Source organism: Engystomops pustulosus, chromosome 1 (genome assembly GCF_040894005.1).
Source record: "Engystomops pustulosus chromosome 1, aEngPut4.maternal, whole genome shotgun sequence".
NCBI lineage: Eukaryota > Metazoa > Chordata > Amphibia > Anura > Leptodactylidae > Engystomops > Engystomops pustulosus.
The window spans coordinates 50,217,112-50,236,042 of NC_092411.1; the positions used below are offsets into that span (position 1 = coordinate 50,217,112).

Below are 18,931 nucleotides of genomic sequence, written 5' to 3' on the forward strand. Positions count from 1 at the left end.
GAGCGCTGCCGGCCGTGATAGCAGGGGACTTGGTGACACGGAGTATGGACCAATCACAGCAGGTCCCGGTCGGCGATCGCTGTGATTGGTCCATTACCTCGAGTGTGCACCAATCCCCTTTCAGCTGCTGTTTCCAGGCTTCTTACACAGCATCTCCGTCTCTGATCACTTCATTTCATTCTGGAAGCGATCAGAGACGGAGAAAGAGAAGGAGAGCCTGAAGAAAGATTATTAAAAAAGTGAATATAGGGATCAGATCCCCTTTTCTGTGCCATATAACAGCCCCCTATACACTGTGCTGCCCACTGTCAGTAATCAATATACCAGAGTGACACCACTAGCTCTGTCACCTCTGTGTCACCACCTCCATCATCATCCCCCAAGTGTCACCACCTTCCGCATCATCTGTTAGCTCAGTGTCACTACCTCCAGTGTCACTGTCACCTGTCATATCAGAAATACAAGTCTGGTGTCACTGTCATCTGTAATCTCAGCGTTGGGTCCTGCCATCACCATCACCTGTCGCTCCAGTGTCACTGTCACCTGTTACGTCAGTGTCACAACCATCTCAGTGTCACTGTGTCACCCGTCACCTCAGTGTCACTACCTTCAGTGTCACTGTCACCTGTAATATCAGAATCAAAATTTCTGTGTCACTGTCATCTGTAATCTCAGCGTTAGGTCCTGCCATCACCATCACCTGTCGCTCCAGTGTCACTGTCACCTGTAACGTCAGTGTCACAACCATCTCAGTGTCACTGTGTCACCCGTCACCTCAGTGTCACTACCTCCAGTGTCACTGTCACCTGTAATATCAGAATCAAAATTCCTGTGTCACTGTCATCTGTAATCTCAGCGTTAGGTCCTGCCATCACCATCACCTGTCGCTCCAGTGTCACTGTCACCTGTAACGTCAGTGTCACAACCATCTCAGTGTCACTGTGTCACCCGTCACCTCAGTGTCACTACCTCCAGTGTCACTGTCACCTGTAATATCAGAATCAAAATTTCTGTGTCACTGTCATCTGTAATCTCAGCGTTAGGTCCTGCCATCACCATCACCTGTCGCTCCAGTGTCACTGTCACCTGTAACGTCAGTGTCACAACCATCTCAGTGTCACTGTGTCACCCGTCACCTCAGTGTCACTACCTCCAGTGTCACTGTCACCTGTAATATCAGAATAAAAATTCCTGTGTCAGTGTCATCTGTAATCTCAGCGTTAGGTCCTGCCATCACCATCACCTGTCGCTCCAGTGTCACTGTCACCTGTAATATCAGAATCAAAAGTCCTACGTCACTGTCATCTGTAATCTCAGCGTTTGGTCCTGCATCACCATTACCTGTCGCTGCAGTGTCACAACCACCTCAGTGTCACTGTCACCTGTCATCTCAGAATCACAAGTCTTGTGCCACTGTCATCTGTAATCTCAACATTACTGTGTTTTCTGTGGCTCACAACACAGGTCTTGTGACATTTGTAACATTTTTAAACATTTGTGACATTTGATAGTAGCTAGTTAAGTTTGTTATAAATTAAACCTTTTGCTGCTGTATCACTATCAAATTACTGTACGCCATCCCTGTGTCATTTGTCATTAGGGTAAGGAGAGTTAGTAAGTGTTCAGTTAAAAAACAAACACCCCCCCCAAAAAAAAAACACAAAAAACAAACCAAAAAAAGTTTATCTGTTTTATGTTAATATTGTCGTCGGCATAATTTAGTGGCATTATTGTTACGGTTTTAAATAAAGAGCACACGCACACAAAAAATGACAAAGCGATTGTATAGTGCCGAGGAGGCTTTTGCGATGTTGTTTGAAGACAGCGATTCTGACAGTGGAGAAGAGGTGACATTTTTAATGTCATCCTCTTCAAGCGATTCATCTGACAATGAACCCCGGGCTCGTCGCCCTAGAGTTAGTGATGACGAACCCCAGGGTAGTCATACTCAAGTAAGGGAGGAATCACAATCTGTTTCTGAGTGGGTCCCTGCAGTAAATTATGAACCACAGGTTCCAGAATTTTCTGCCACTCCTGGCATCAACGTGGATACAACCGGTTTTACGGAAATTGATTTTTTTCAATTATTTTTTACAAACGAGTTAATTCACTTAATGGTTACGCAAACTAACATTTATGCAGAGCAAATTATTGCCCAAAATCCCCAAAGTTATATTGCCAAGCCTCACAAATGGTTCCCTACGCACCCTACTGAAATGAGAAAGTTTTGGGGACTTTTGCTTAATATGGGCATTTCTAAAAAACCCTCCATACGTTCCTACTGGAATAAAGACATTCTTTACCACACCCCTCTTTACCCCCTTACCATGCCCAGGGCTCGCTTTGAAAGTCTCCTAAAATGCCTGCACTACAACAACAATGCTGAGTGTCCACCAACAAATGATCCCAGACATGACAGACTCTATAAAATTCGGCCAGTGGTTGACCACTATAATTTGAAATTCGGAGAGATATACACCCCACAGAAATGTCTAGCGGTTGACGAGTCGCTTGTCCACTTTAAAGGCCGCTTACTTTTTCGACAGTACCTCCCCAATAAAAGAGCAAGATATGGGGTGAAGATCTACAAGGCCTGCGAAAGTGTATCGGGCTATACACTTCGGTTTCGCATATACGAGGGGAAGGACTCAAAAATAGAACCACCAGATTGTCCCCCTATCCTAGGAATCAGCGGGAAGATTGTCTGGGATTTAATCCACCCCTTACTTGACCATGGGTACCACATTTATGTGGACAACTTTTATAATAGCATCGGTCTCCAGCAGTCCCTTGCTGCCAGGGGCACAATGACATGTGGCACCATTCGTAGAAATCAGAGGGGTCTCCCCAAGTCCTTTTTAGAAGAGCCCCTAAGGCGTGGGGAAAGCAGGGCTGTTTGTTCTAAAAACCTGATGCTGGTCAAATTCAAGGACAAACGGGATGTCCTTGTTTTGACCAGTCTCCATGCCAATGAATCCACTCCAATGCCAGTCCGTGGAAGCTCAGAGCGGGTCAACAAACCTGTGTGCATCCAGGAGTATAATCAATTTATGGGAGGAGTTGATCTTTCCGACCAATTAATGCAACCCTATAGTGCCATACGAAAATCTAGGGTATGGTATAAGAAAATAGTAGTGTACCTTACTCAAGTGGCACTCTGCAATGCATTTGTACTCTATAAAGTGGCTGGCCACAGGGAGACTTTCTTGGGTTTCCAGGAAATAATTATAAAGAAATTAATTTTTGGAGACGAAGGTGAAGGCACGAGTACTGGTGGGATCGCTAGGATAGTCCCCGGGCAACACTTCCCTGGGGTTATTTCCCCCACTGAAAAAAAAAGGAGACCACAAAAAAGGTGTCGCGTCTGCACGACTAGAGGGGTGAGGAAAGACACTACCCACCATTGTGAAACTTGCCCAACTAAACCTGGCCTTTGCATTGGAGAATGCTTCCGCATCTACCACACCTCTTTAGATATTAAATAACACCATTAATTTTGTTGCAAATAATTATATTCCCTGGTGTTTGCATCGAGAACCCCCCAACCCCTCACCCCTATATTCCCATTATACCCCTTGATGAATATTGTAAAGGAAGCAGAAAACATTTCTTCAGCTTCCTTTATAATTTTGCAACGCTAGAGTCTCTGTAAACACTGTACACCGAATAACAATTTAAGTTATGCATATTCTGGATGGCATGGGCTGGGCACAGTATATAAGCCAATAACTACCCCCTTATAATTTTCCTAAAATGTGTAGTTTTTAAAATGGGGTCATTTGGGGGGTTAACTATTGTGGCTCAGTTTTCAACGGCTCTAAAAGCTATTCATTGCAAATCTCCCCTTCAAAAGCAAAACTGTGCTCTTTCCCTTTGGTCGTGGACCATTAGCTGCAATATCAATTTATACCCACATGTGAAGTATTTTTGTACCTTGGAGAAATTGGTTTATGAATTTAATTGTGCATTTTTCCCATTAACCCTTTGTGAAAATGAAAGATTTTGAACTCCAATGATTTTTTTTGTTGTTAAATATCTCATATTTACTAACAAAGCCCAATTCTATGAATCACCTAAAGGGTTAAAATGCTCCTTTTACACCTTGATAAATTCTATGAAGGGTCTAGTTTTCAAAATAGTGTCACATTTGGGGGATTTTCCCTGTTTGGTAATTTGGGGACTTTGCAAATGTGGTATAGACCCTGAAATCTATTCCGGCACCACTTGACCTCTGAAAGCCAAATAGCGATTGCTCGTTTCTGGACCCTGCTGTATACCCATATAACATTTTACAGCCACATACAGGAGAAACTACAGAACCATCTGTGCATGCATTATTTCATTTAACCCCTTGTGAAAATGTAAAATATGGTGCTAAATCAACATTTTATTGAGAACATTTTTTTTCCTTTTTTATGGTCAAATGTTATAAAATTCTGTAGAACATCTGTGTGGTCAAAATACTCACTATACTTCTTGATAGATTCTGTGAGGGGTTTAGTTTCCAGAATGGGGTCACTTGCTGTTGGTTTTTACTATTCTGTTATCTCATGGGCTCTGAAAACCTATCATGGTGCCTCAAAAAGATAGAAGCAAAACCTGCCCTTATAAAGTCCATTGGTGCTCCTTTTCTTCTGTGCCCTGCTGTGTGCCCAAATGCCACTGTACATCCACATGTGAAGTATTTTTGTAATCAAAAGAAATTGGTTTACGAATTTTAGCATGATTTGTTTGGTTTATCCTTTGTGAAAATGAAAAATTTTGAACTGCAATGACTTTTTTCTGGAAAAAAAATGTCATTTTTACTAACAAAGCCCAATTCTATGAAACATCTAGAGGGTTAAAATACTCCTTAAACACCTTAATAAAATCTATGAAGGGTCTAGTTTCCAAAATAGGGTTACATTTGGGGTTTTTTCACTGTTTGGTACTTTAGGGGCTTTGAAAATGTGATATAGCACCCAAAATCTATTCCGGCAAAATCTGACCTCTGAAAGCCAAATAACGCTTGTTCATTTTTGGGCCCTGCTATATACCCATACAACAGTTTACAGCCACATATGGGGTATTTCCGTATACAGGAGAAACTGCAGAACCATCTGTGCATGCCTTATTTTATTTAACCCCTTGTGAAAATGTAAAATACGGTGCTCAAGGAACATTTTATTGAGAAAAATCTTTGTTTCCCATTTTTATGGCCAAATGTGATCAAATTCTGTAGGACATCTGTGTGGTCAAAATACTCACCATACCTCTTGATAGATTCTGTGAGGGGTTTAGTTTCCAAAATGGGGTCACTTGCTGTGGGTTTTTACTATTCCGTTATCTCAGGGGCTCTGAAAACCTATCATGGTGCCTCAAAAAGATAGAAGCAAAACCTGCCCTTTTAAAGCCCATTGGTGCTCCTTCTCTTCTGTGCCCTGCTGTGTGCCCAAATGCCACAGTACATCCACATGTGAAGTATTTTTATAATCAAAAGAAATTGGTTTACGAATTTTAGCATGCTTTGTTTGGTTTATCCTTTATGAAAATGAAAAATTTTGAACTGCAATGACTAATTTCTGGAAAAAAAATTAATTTTTACTAACAAAGCCCAATTCTATGAAACATCTAAAGGGTTAAAATACTCCTTAAACACCTTAATAAATTCTATGAAGGGTCTTGTTTCCAAAATAGGGTTACATTTGGGGGGTTTTCACTGTTTGGTACTTTAGGGGCTTTGAAAATGTGATATAGCACCCAAAATCTATTCCGGTAAAATCTGACCTCTGAAAGCCAAATAGCGCTCGTTCATTTCTGGGCCCTGCTATATACCCATACAACAGTATACAGCCACATATGGGGTATTGCCGTCTACAGCAGAAACTGCAGAACCATCTGTGCATGCCTTATTTTATTTAACCCCTTGTGAAAATGTAAAATATGTTGCTAAAGGAACATTTTATTGAGAAAAATCTTTGTTTCCCATTTTTATGGCCAAATGTTATCAAATTCTGTAGGACATCTGTGTGGTGAAAATACTCACTATACCTCTTGATACATTCTATGAGGGGTTTAGTTTCCAAAATGGGGTCACTTGCTGTGGGTTTATACTATTCTGTTATTTCAGGGGCTCGGAAAACCTATAATGGGGCCTGAAAAATTTTGAAGCAAAACATGCTTTTATAAAGCCCATTAGAGCTCCTTCCCTTCTGTGCCCCGCTGTGTGCCCAAATGCCACCGTACATCCACATGTGAAGTATTACCATGTTGGAGAGAAATTGTGCACCAAATCTCCCTAACTATTTTACACTTATATCTTTTTGAATGCTAAAATTTTCGGTCTAAATGAACATACTATGGATAAAAATGGAAATTTCCCAATTTCACCTTCATATTGTTTTAATTCATGTGAAATTCTCAAAGGGTTAACAAACTTGATAAAAGCATTTTTCAAAAACTCAAGATGTGCTGTTTTAATAATGGGGTTACTTGTTGGGGGTTTGTAATGAATACTTTGAATAGCCCCTCAGAACTAACCTGGTACCTAAAAAGTTTGATTTCAAAAATTTCCTTGAAAATATAGAAATTTGCAGTTACACTTCTAAGTCTTCTAACATAATAATAAAATAAAATGTAATGTAAAAAATGATACTAACATGAAGCACACATGTGGTAAACTATAATTGGCAACTAATTAGGATGCTTAAACTTACTGTCTAATTGGTAGTAATTTTCAAATTATGAAAAGTGCAGATTTTTCAAAATTTTCATTAAATTTCATTTTTTTTCATAAATAAACACAAAATATATCAACAAAAATTTCTCACCAACTTGAAGTACAACATGTCATGAAAAAACAATCTTAAAATCATGTGGGTAAGCTAAAAGGTTCTAAAGTTATTACCACATAAAGTGACATATGTCAGATTTCAAAAATCGGGCTTGGTCCTGAAGGTCAAAATGAGCTTGGTCCTTAAGGGGTTAATGTATTTTTTTGAAACTGTATGCAGCTTTCATACGTCTTGCACTGAGGAGAGGCTTTCCTCACCCCACTCTGTCATAAAGCCCCGACTGATGGAGGGCTGCAGTGACTTTTTGGAACTTTTTCTAAACTCCCTACTGCATCTCTGGAGCACAGCCACAGTGATATTGTGGTTCTTCTTTACCTCTCTCACCAAGGCTCTTTTCCCACGATTTCTTAGTTTGGCTGGGCAGTCATGTCGAGTAAGAGTCGTGGTCGTCCCAAACTTCTTCCATTTAAGGATTATGGTGGCCATTGTCCTCTAACAAACCTTGAGTGCTGCAGAAATTCTTTTGTAATCTCGGCCAGATCTGTGCTTTGTCACAATTCTGTCTCTGAGCTCTTTGGGCAGTTCCTTAGACCCCATGATTCTCAAGTGTTCTGATAAGTACTGTGAGCTGTTATCAAGATAGGTTTAATGAAACACAGCTAGACTCCAATAAAGGAGTAGAACCATCTCATGGAGAATCAGACAGCATGTGAGTTAAATATGACTGTCAAAGCAAAAGGTCTGAATACTTATGACCATGTGATACTTTAGTTTTTCTTGTTTAATAAATTACCAGAAATATCTGGTACTTTTTTGTTTTCTTCTGTCAAGATGGGGTGCAGTACACTAATGAGCAAAAAAAGAAGTTTTTTGATCTTACCAATTGGCTGCAATGAAACAAAGGCGTTTGAATACTTTTCATACTCACTGTAACATAAAATAACTCAACATCTGTCCTTATAGACATCATACAAGAATGAAACAGAAACAAACGATATCACTGTGTAATTTCTTTGTACTAAAAGGACAGTGACCCGCAAAAGTGTCTGGGAGACGACAATACAGATTAGGAATGTTATTTAATTTCTTATTATAATCCCCAAGATTCCTAACATTGTGTGAACACTAGGAATGTTCTATGTTCATCTAGAAAGCTTGACATTTGTTCAACTTAATAAAACAATCCTTGCAAAGACAATGTTGTAAAAAAATTCATTTGTGCCTACTGGGAAATTATATTATTAACTCTTTTCCACCTTCCCAGAGGTTGACAGCACTATCACAGATGAGCACACTGGGCTGCAGAAGTTTCCATTCAGATTTCAATACCAATTAGGTTTTGCTACAATTTATAAAATGAATGTTTCTGGATTTGGAATGATATTTTAAATAATTACCTTTTTATGCTTGTAGTAGTGAAGACTCCCATCGTGTTTTAGAACAAACCACCTCTTCCTCCACCCTTTCAATAACCCAGAATGGGTCCGCTTATGTAAATAGCCTCGGCATGTTGGTCTGGGAGTGGTAGGAAAGCGGCTGATGTCTGATCCGACGACTAGAGTCAACACATCAGGACCTGAAGAAGATTAAAAAAAATCCTTTAGGTCATAATTTTTAAAAATGTTCCAAATATACAGTACAAACGTAAGTATAAGTATGCTGTCAGATTATATTCCTGATGGATTGCTCAGCAGTAGGCTAAAGGTTCTTCAAACTTCAGAAGGCAATTCAGACAGAATCCCAGAGATCCAGCAGAAGACCACATCATTATTAAATAAGGGAGCCACTTGCTTTGGTTCTTATAGATTGATTTATTAGCCATTGCAATTTATTGATGATAGATCATGTGTGCACTATAACAGCATTATTTAATGTACTTACGGTATATTTAATAAAGTTGATGTTAATGTGTTTTCTATAGATTGCTTGTAATAAACTCCCCTGGTGGTCCTAGACTGACTGCTAAAAGGTCTTGTATTTAGGGTTTCCATAGATTTCCAAATGTGAAATAAAGAATCTTATTGTAACCGCAGACAACAAACCCGTTTGTCAACGGCATGTTAGTTCTGCCATGCACCCATAAAAGTTGCAAACTTATGAGAAGCATATTCTCTGAGTTTTGTGGCTTGGACAGTTGTCTCAAATGCGGGGCTATAAAAACCTTAAACATTTGAGAGCCCATAGAAATACATGTATTATCCTTTCAAAGCATCTACCACCAGGATGTAAACCAAGCACACTGACATACTGGTGTGTGCCCTTCTGTCAGGTTCTGCTCTTCTCATAGATATTTATTTCTAAGAAAAAAAGGCTTTAAAGAGAACCCGTCATGCAAAATAACCCCCCTAAACTAAATATATTTTCATAAACTGCCATTAGAGAGCATTGCCTCTATCCCTTCATTGTCCCTCTACATGCCTGTAAACCTAAGCAATGAGGTCCTAAAGCTGTATGCAAATGACCTGTGAAATGTCCAATGAAGCATTAGCATATTCAAGCTGTCCACTCTATTCATGAGTGGGAGGCACAGCCACACCCCCAGTGCATGACTGACAGCCTGTATAATGATGTGAGGCTGTATAATGATGTGCTTCCTGGTGCTGGTGGCCACACCCCCAGTGCATGACTGACAGCCTGTATAATGGTGTGAGGCTGTATAATGATGTGCTTCCTGGTACTGGCACCCCCTGCAGCCTGTGTGTGCATGTGTGTGTTTAGGAGAGATACAGCAGCTCCAGGCAGCCATGTTACAGCAGAACATGTCAGATTCATGTGTAGCTGATGTCTGTGTCTCTCACCTGTATATTAGGAGGATGCAGCATTTACTATACATTACACACAGACATGAGCAGGGGGAGGAGAGGGGAGGGGTAACGGGTGACATCACTGCCTCTGACCATGTGACCAGCCTCATTTACATGATAAAGAATAGATGATTTTACAATGAATAATGTATGAAATAACTAGATAAAGAAAAAGGGCAGGAGGTTAGGCGGAGCCGTAGCTGTATGCCCGCCTTGACCTGAGGAAAATTGGGCCGGGTTTTAGGGTTAGGAAGGGGTTAAGGTTGGGGAGTGAGTTAGGAAGTGAGGTCAGAATAGGGGAGGAGAGTGTAGGATAAAAAGGGGGGCCTTACCGGTGCGACTTCCTCTTGGACCCCCGGCGCTGGATCAAGATGGCACAACACCTTCGGGAGCTGATGCGGGCTGCCGAGGCAGAGCACGGGCCCGAATGGGTATCGGAGCAGCTGCAGGCAGCCTTGATTCCGGAGGTGGAGACGGACGGTCCGGGGGCAGGAGCACAGACAGGTACCACGTGGCAGCGCGCACGGAGGTCGCGGCCTCCGGAGCGCCTAAGTCCGTCGCCACGTGCAGCGAGGCGCCGGCAGCAGAGTGGAGAGGAGGGAACGGCTCGCGCTAGTGCGGGCTCAGCAGGAGAGAGTCGGGCGGCGGGGGGGAAGCGTGGACAGCCTTCCTCCCGCCGGTCTCCGGTGCGGTCGCGGAAGGCCAGAAGGAATGTGGGAGGAAGCGGGCGCAGCCAAGGGAGAGATGCTGGAGCAGCGGCTGCGTCCTCGCCGCAGTCGGTGAGAGGAGGGAGAAGACAGACCCGGAGTGCGGCCCTGTCAGGTGCATCGGCGCAGGGCTTATTAGTATCACCAGTGGGTTCCTCAGCCCAGGAGCGGGGGAGGGGGCGGACACCCCGGGTGTCACCTTCCCCTGGGGCCTTTTCACTCCAGACACCGGATGATAGTGGACGGAGCCTTGCGGCTAGCTATGCGTCAGCGCTGCAGGTGGCAGGGGAGTCGTACGTGCAACAGTCAGTACGGGTTGATGATGCAGTCTCGCTCCATGCTACAGAAGAGGTCGAGTCTCATGTGGAGTTCGAGGATTCTTTTCGCCCTGGCTCAGGCCCAACGGCTGCTCCGCTTCCTGTGCGTCAGCCTGGTGAGTTACTCATAGCACCTGTTTTGTCTTGTCCTGTAATGTCGCCTAATTGTCATGTGTTAGCTAGTCAATCGCAAGGGGTGGGTGGGGGAAGTGGGTCTGCCGGGCAGTCAGAAAATCAGTTGACGCAGTTTTTTCAGGGCATGCAGGAGTTATTGCAAAAATGCGCGCCGGGCGCGAGGTCAGAGCCACCCGCAGTTGCATCTCCGGTGCAGGTGTGGGCGGCAGACCCTCCAGTGCAATTGCCACCCGCGTCACCCCTTCCTGTAGCGCCCGCTGCGTTGCCCGCCGCCGCTCCGGTTGCGTCGGATGTCAGGTCAGAGGACGCAGCGCGCAGGGAAGTTTACGTATGCTTTGGAAGTGCTTTGGGTTCGCATTTAAAACTAGACGTAAAAGAGAAGATTTGGAAGGATGAGTATATTGAATGCATGTTCCGGGGGTCAGGAATTGTGTTGCTGACGCCCTTTCTCGTTTTCAGTGGGACAAATTCCAGCAGCTGGTACCGGAGGCGGATCGGTGTCCTTATACTTGTCCTCAGCGGTTATGGGACCTGCCGTTCGGACAGCATTGCCCTTTCTGAGATCATCAGTGGCGCCATCTACTTGGAGTGCATACACGGCTGTGTGGAATGTTTGGGCCGCATTCTTGAAAGAAAGGGGAGTGAGTCCTGGTGCAGGTGATATGTTGCCGGTTTTATTTCTGTACGTACTTAGGTTGTTTGAGGCGGGGGTTTCGCCGTCGGCAGTAGCGAAGCAGTTGACGGCTGTTGCCTTTTGGTTAAAATGTCATGGGGTTGAGGATGTAACCAAGGCCTTTGTTATTAGGCAGGCACTAAAAGGTTATAGGAGGTCGCATCCTAGACCTCCGGATGCGAGAAGGCCGGTGTCATTTGCCTTGTTGGAAAGGTTGGTGGAGGTAATGCCGCGGGTGGGTCGGGATGCATATGAGGCGGTGTTGCTGTCTACAGCTTTTTCATTGGCATTCTTTGGTGCTTTTAGAATTGGGGAATTGGTGAGCAGTTCAGCAAGAAGCCAGGATGGGTTGAAAAAGCATGACGTGTATTTGCTGGAGGATAGGGTTTGTTGCAAATTGAGACGCTCGAAAACGGATCAAGAAGGTAAAGGGGCGGATGTGGTGCTATACCAGATGGCGGGGTCTGCGGTGTGTCCGGTAAGGCTGCTGCGGAGTTTCCTGGCGGTGCGCCCGGGGGGCCCGGCAGTTTTGTTGGTGCATCGGGATGGCTTAGCGCTGTCAAGGTACCAGTTCACTGCAGTTTTTCGCAAAGCGCTGGAGGTGCTGGGGCTTCGGGCATCTGAGTTTGCAGCGCATTCATTTAGGATAGGTGCAGCTACAGAAGCAGCACAATGGGGTCTCCCAGCGCGCAGCATTCAGCGGATAGGTAGATGGAAGTCGGGGAGGTACAAGTTGTATGTTCGTCCTTCTCTGGTGATGTAGTGATGTTATGTGGTGTTGTGTGTTGTTTTCTTTTTCAGATTCAGCCCCTCCTTGCCTCGTATGGATCATGGGGCATTCGTTTGTTTTTTGGGGAGCTAAGAGGGCGGAGGTGCGTTCGCAAGGTCGACAATTGGGTTTGGCAAGACAGGATGCCGTGGTCAGGTGGATCGGAATTAGGGGGATGGTATGGGGATCGTTGCTCAACCAGGTGCATTACTACTCGCGCATGGACGCCGCCCCCGACATTTTAGTTATTCACTTGGGTGGTAATGATGTGGGGGAAAAGACTTCGGTGGATTTGATTAAGGATATGAAGTGTGACATGTTGAGGCTGTGGGACATGTATCCGGGACTGATCATAGTATGGTCCGAAATAGTCCCGAGGATTAAGTGGAGGAATGCGAGATCGGTGGCAAGCTTGAACAGGGCCAGAGCGAAAATCAACAAATCAGTATCGAAGTTTGTGGCACGTCATGGGGGATTGGTGGTACGGCACCCGGACTTGGAGTCAGTCGACCCCTCTGTGCGGAGGGGGGACGGGGTCCATTTGAATCACATAGGTACTGATCTGTGGGCTTGGAGCATCCAATCTGGCGTGGAGTTGGCCTTCCAGGTGTGGAGGGACGGGCAGGTGTAAGGTTTTACACCTACCTCGTCGTGGCGGGATAAGGCCTTTGGGGGGTGTCTCGGGGGAAAAAATAATTCGCACAAAGATGTTGCTGTGCGCTTAACACAGAGTGGAAATGGAGAATGATGGGTATGGTAGCTGGCCCACCCGGAGGTGGGTACAGAGGGAATGGTTACCTGTGACATATTTGTCAGCTCTCGAGCCGGTGCGGTGCGGCGGGAGTAAGCAGGTAACGTTTAGGAATCACCCCTCTCAGGCCTTGTCACTTCAGGTTGTTAGAATTGCACTTTATTTGTACATGTTAATAAAAGTTAATATATATACTGTTTATATGTTATATGTTATTTTAAATAAACAGGCTGCTGTGGCCTTAGTTATCCATCGTCACGCAGTTGTAAGTGTCAAATCTTTCCGGGGACTTGGGGAAGGGCCTAGGATATTCAGGTAAGAGGCTTCGAACGAGGCCTATATTTGTCCTATAGGTCAGAAAAAGGGCAGGAGGTTAGGCGGAGCCGTAGCTGTATGCCCGCCTTGACCTGAGGAAAATTGGGCCGGGTTTTAGGGTTAGGAAGGGGTTAAGGTTGGGGAGTGAGTTAGGAAGTGAGGTCAGAATAGGGGAGGAGAGTGTAGGATAAAAAGGGGGGCCTTACCGGTGCGACTTCCTCTTGGACCCCCGGCGCTGGATCAAGATGCCCGCCCGCCCTCCCTTTTTTGTTTTTGCTTTGTTTTGTTTTTTTTGTATTGTTGGTTTTTACCACCCTTTTTGTTTTCTTGTTTTTATATAGGGATTTAAGTTGTTTTTCTTGTCACGCAGCCGCGGGATAAGGCCTTTGGGGGGTGTCTCGGGGGAAAAAATAATTCGCACAAAGATGTTGCTGTGCGCTTAACACAGAGTGGAAATGGAGAATGATGGGTATGGTAGCTGGCCCACCCGGAGGTGGGTACAGAGGGAATGGTTACCTGTGACATATTTGTCAGCTCTCGAGCCGGTGCGGTGCGGCGGGAGTAAGCAGGTAACGTTTAGGAATCACCCCTCTCAGGCCTTGTCACTTCAGGTTGTTAGAATTGCACTTTATTTGTACATGTTAATAAAAGTTAATATATATACTGTTTATATGTTATATGTTATTTTAAATAAACAGGCTGCTGTGGCCTTAGTTATCCATCGTCACGCAGTTGTAAGTGTCAAATCTTTCCGGGGACTTGGGGAAGGGCCTAGGATATTCAGGTAAGAGGCTTCGAACGAGGCCTATATTTGTCCTATAGGTCAGGCTGGGATGGGATCCTTGTGAGCTGCTCCAACAGGTAGAGGTGACAGGACAAGTGACACAGACCTGATGACAGGTGTCCTTTAAAGATTATGCAAATCAACCCAAGGGGCTCCAGGCTCCATTGACATCTGTAGAGGCGAGAGCCACTCAGGTTAATTTACATCATTTTTAAAGCCTAGTTTTCATAAAAACAAGATCCTAAGAAGCTACATGAAGAGAAGATGCTGGCAGAGAGGGCACACACCTGCATATAAGTGTGCTTGGTGTACAATCCTTCATCCTGGTGGTAGATGTCCTTTAACCAAGCTCATTTGTGCCTTGATGATCAAACCCTATTTTTCAAAACTGCCATATGTCACTTTATCCACTAATAACTTTAGAACACTTTAACTTACCCAATTGGTTGTGTTGGAATTTTTTTCCCGCTTCAGAGCACACGGTATGGAATATTAAATACTGTTACTATCCATACACAGCTCTGTCCATACACAGCTCTTTATATGGAAAACTAAAAAGTTATAGATTTTTGAAGGTGGGAAGTGAAAAATGGAAACGCAAAAACGAAAAAGGGCCTGGTCGTTAAGGGGTTATTGGATTAAACAGTCCAGAACAAATGTAATTCCGATCTTGATTGTTACAGCAGGGGCTTGGCTGTCATATGACAGCCAAGTCACTGCTCTACCCAACACGGGAGACCCATGCAGAACTTAGGCTGGGCAGAAGGAGAAACCCATCACCCTAGCCTAAGGCCTCTTAGTGACCGATGTAAAAACCTATATGGGTGGTTACTAGGGGTTAAAATCAATGACTAGCACATATTAAATGTAACTCATCTGCCATATACATACATTTCTTCAATTGCATGTTATTGTAAAAAAAAATAAATACCTGTGAAGATAATATCCCAAATATGTAGTCATATTGTCCTTAAGAAATGAAATAGTTGTCTTTGGATACAACCACCCCACACTCTTCCACCAGTGGCCACACATGCACTATTGCGGTATCTGGCCGCCTGCGTTCAGGGTTTATTACCACAGGATGGCTGTGGGACATGCAGTAACTCCCAACCATTCAATTTGCAAAAATTATAAGTTTTTTTGCATAATCACTCCAGCAGTGATGGTCGTATCCAAGGGCAGTTGTTTTTCATTTCTAAGGTACAACATGACTACATTCATTGGACACTATCTCCATACTTGGTGTCCAGCAAATCTTTATGATATTTCCTTGGATGCTTTCATGTCCCTGACCCTGGTTTGCAATACAACTTTGCTCCTGTATCCAGAATCTTTTTCAATTCTGTTCTCTACAGACTTCCACCTCTACTCTTCACCTTCACCCTTTACGGTGCAAGAATTCTGCCTGCCATGACCTTAGCATTAAACTATAGCGATTGTCCTGGAGTCTCATCAGCCACTGGGGTCAGTTGCCAACTTGTGTTTTTTCATATTCAATGAAAATGTGCAGCATGTGCAAGTATGGATAGGGTTAAACATTTGATTTCTCTTGTTATTGTGGCTCCATTTGTCAAACTCAGCTGCACACTGTACAAAAGCAATGGGGAAATTGCAGGTATTTTGTGCTATGATTGGCACGTCTCATGTTTGATTTGACAGAAGAACAAAACGGTTCCATTGTATCAGGAACAATGATTCAATCTCTTTTCTTCAAGATTTACAAATGGCTATAGAAATTAATAAAATCATCCACTCACTAACTATCATAGAGAGACTGCCTGAATATCGCTTTACAACAGCAAATTGTTGCAGTATATTGCTATCCAAGCCACTTCATCCAAAAAGTAATGACAGAAAAAGCAGATAAAAAACAAAAATATTTCAGAAAGAAACATGGCAAAAAGAGTTGTCAGGTTCATATCTTGTTTTTGGCACATGTACGCCAGGAAAGATCTACAGGCGGTCCCCTTCTTAAGAACACTCGACTTACATAAGACCCCTAGTTACAAACGGACCTCTGGGCATTGGTAATTTATTGTACTTTAGTCCCAGGCTACAATGATCAGCTGTAACAGTTATCACAGGTGTCTGTAATGAAGCTTTAGTGTTAATATTGATTCTTATGACAATCCAACATTTTTAAAATTCAATTGTCACAGAGACCAAAAAAGTTCTGGCTGGGATTACAATGATAAAGTATGCAGTTCCAACTTACATACAAATTCAATTTAAGAACAAACCTACAGACCCTATCTTGTATGTAACCTGCCTGTACATGCATGTAGCAGGAAACACTGCTGGAGAGCGGAGTATCAGCAAAGGTGGTCATAGCCCAAGGGGGATGGATGCAACTGTATGGCATCCATTCAAGGCCTCCACTGAGCATGTGCTGTGGCTAAGCTTCTTTATGTATCAGGCCAGACGTGGCGAGGCGTGGCCGGCACAGGAGCACCCCCCAGTGTGTATATGTGTGATGGGGTTCATTTGAGGTCATTATAGTTTGAGCTACTTTCCTCTTGACTTGAATTAAGAGCACTGGGCCAGCCTGACCTGCTTCAGCAATTGAGACAGAGGTCAATAGTGACGAATAGTGATGAAATAAATAAAAAATAGGTTGGCACACAGCCATGTGCTTAAAATGAGGCACAAAGTTTTAGTAGAGTGGAGCCGGGATAGGGGGGGAAGGGATGCTGCTCATGCCTCCCTTCTACATAGGAGCTGAGCGGCGTCGCCGCAAATCTAGGCTCGAATAGGACCTGCTCTATAACTTTCAGCACTGCCACCCGACTCACTGCATAATAGAGGTCAATGGCCATTTACAGTTGTGTGCATATAGATTTAAAGAGGATCTGTCACCCTTAAAAATGGCACTAAAGTAAGCAGCTCCTAGTGTTATAACAGTCCCAGCAGTGTTACACTGCTAGCTGTATCGGAAACCTCCATCAGCGATAACAGACACTGCCGCTATGTACAGTAGAAATGGAGGGGCTGTCCGGGGAAGAGGCAGTGCCTTGGACCACCCCCTCATGAATACGCCGGACCATTTTGGGAGCGGTCCGGTGTTTCTAGTGTACATCGCAGCAGTGTCTGCTAGCGTTATCAGTGCCATTTTTAAGGGTGACAGGTCCTCTTTAAACTGCAGCTTATCTGGAGCTAATGGAAATGTATAATGGAGGTAATCGCTGCTAATAATTATTTAATAGTTAGTGAATTTATTGAAGTTCACTTACTTTTCTCCCTATATTGTGGATTTATACGAGGTGTACCTAATGAATGACATGAACAGTTCAAGTCTTTGGGATCATTTATCTTATCTGTGTTTGTTTTGCCTCGGTTTTGCTGTTCACTTCTTTAGTAATTTATTGTTCTCACTTTTTCCTCGTTTTCTTTTTTTTTCAAAACTCTTTTTGAGACATTTGTTACAAATGTCTCAGGAATGTCACACACATGCCTCGAGTCACTTCTTTACTTTTTCTAAGTTTTCCAGAAAAATGTAAATGTAATTTGCAACATTTAGCACATTTGGAATAGAAGATAAATTGCATTACTGATGAAAAACAAATGTCCGGCACACATTTCAAAATGTGCCAAAAATTGCAACGCACCAAAAAAGGACGCAAAAAAGACAGAAAAAAACAGGAAGAAAAATAAAGATAAATGACCCCCTTTAAGATTTCATTTTTTCTATATAATAACAATAAGACCACATTTTATTAGAAATCAATGAAGAAATCCAAGTGATTCCCAAGGATTCACCTTTTCTTGTAACATCATCGTCGGTATCTTCTGTCTTTCAATTTCCCTGATATAATTTATGCCCTTAACCTTTTTCTCTTTCACAAATTAACAAAAAAGCCACCCCATAGTTACATAGCAGATTCCATGTTTTTGTATTCTCTGCATAATTCACCAGAATGTTGACTGCAGCATTTGCTGCATTGATAATAATAATCATGATTGTGAACTGTAATGTTTTACCTGTAGAATGTGTTTGTGATATTTATATTTCACCATTTTGTTACTATTCTGGCTCTTTTACATACATATAGCGCCAACATGTTCCGCAGCGCCATACGGTTCTAGCTAACATACAGAATTACATCCAATTATTGATAAATACACCTACAGAAAGTAGAAAAAAGCAAAACCCAAGGTTGAAGAATAAAAGCTAACAATGTAAAGCAAATAAGTTGTTAAATATTAATATTTAAGAGAACCAGGGGCTTCAGTGTTGGTTTTATGAGAAAATTGTATAAATCTTTCTGAAGAGTTGGGCCTTGAAAAGACTTTTACTTGGAATTGAATGAGTTTTTAATAATATGTTTAGATAATTGCGCATTCCAGAGAAGAGGCGCACCCTAAAAGAAGTCTTGTATCAAGGAATGAGATAAAACATTAAGATAGTTCTGATTTATTGACAACTTGATGACCTTGAGTTAGATAATAAGAGAAGCCATGTAGGAAGGTGGAGCAGTGTGGAATCATCTTGGGCAAGGGCCAGAGCCTGGAGGCTTACATGTTGATAGTTAGGAGATAAAAGCATAATATAAAATGTTTGACAAATAAAAATAGCCTGACTCTTCCATTTAGGAGATTTGTTTAGTTTTTGGGAGTATTAGTATGTTATTTAATAGGGTTGTCCAGGTATTTAAAATGTTTTATTGATATCTGTGGGGGCTTTAAAAATAATAAAGGCATACACCCACCTCTCTCCCCGCTCACATTCAGCTGCGGCAGCACCCGTCGTTGCCGGGTCTCTGTTTGTATTCTGAGGCCATCGGTACCGCCCCATCCACAGCCATGTGCCCGCTAATGCCTAAAACTAATGCTGCAGCAGACACGCCATGGTTCAGGAAGCCACTGTAGGCCTCAGAAAACAGAGACGTGGCAGTAACGGGCA

The 18,931-nt window shown here is 43.2% G+C and overlaps 1 protein-coding gene across 2 annotated transcripts in view; it reads right to left on the bottom strand.

Moving 5' to 3' along the window:
• Positions 1–18,931, bottom strand: part of LOC140121098 (uncharacterized) — a 53,326-nt gene that overhangs the window by 7,994 nt on the left and 26,401 nt on the right. For both annotated transcript variants that reach the window (XM_072140315.1, XM_072140325.1), the window contains one exon: positions 8,171–8,349. In XM_072140315.1, coding sequence (XP_071996416.1) covers positions 8,171–8,349 — 179 coding nt within the window. The remainder of the gene's footprint in view (positions 1–8,170; positions 8,350–18,931) is intronic.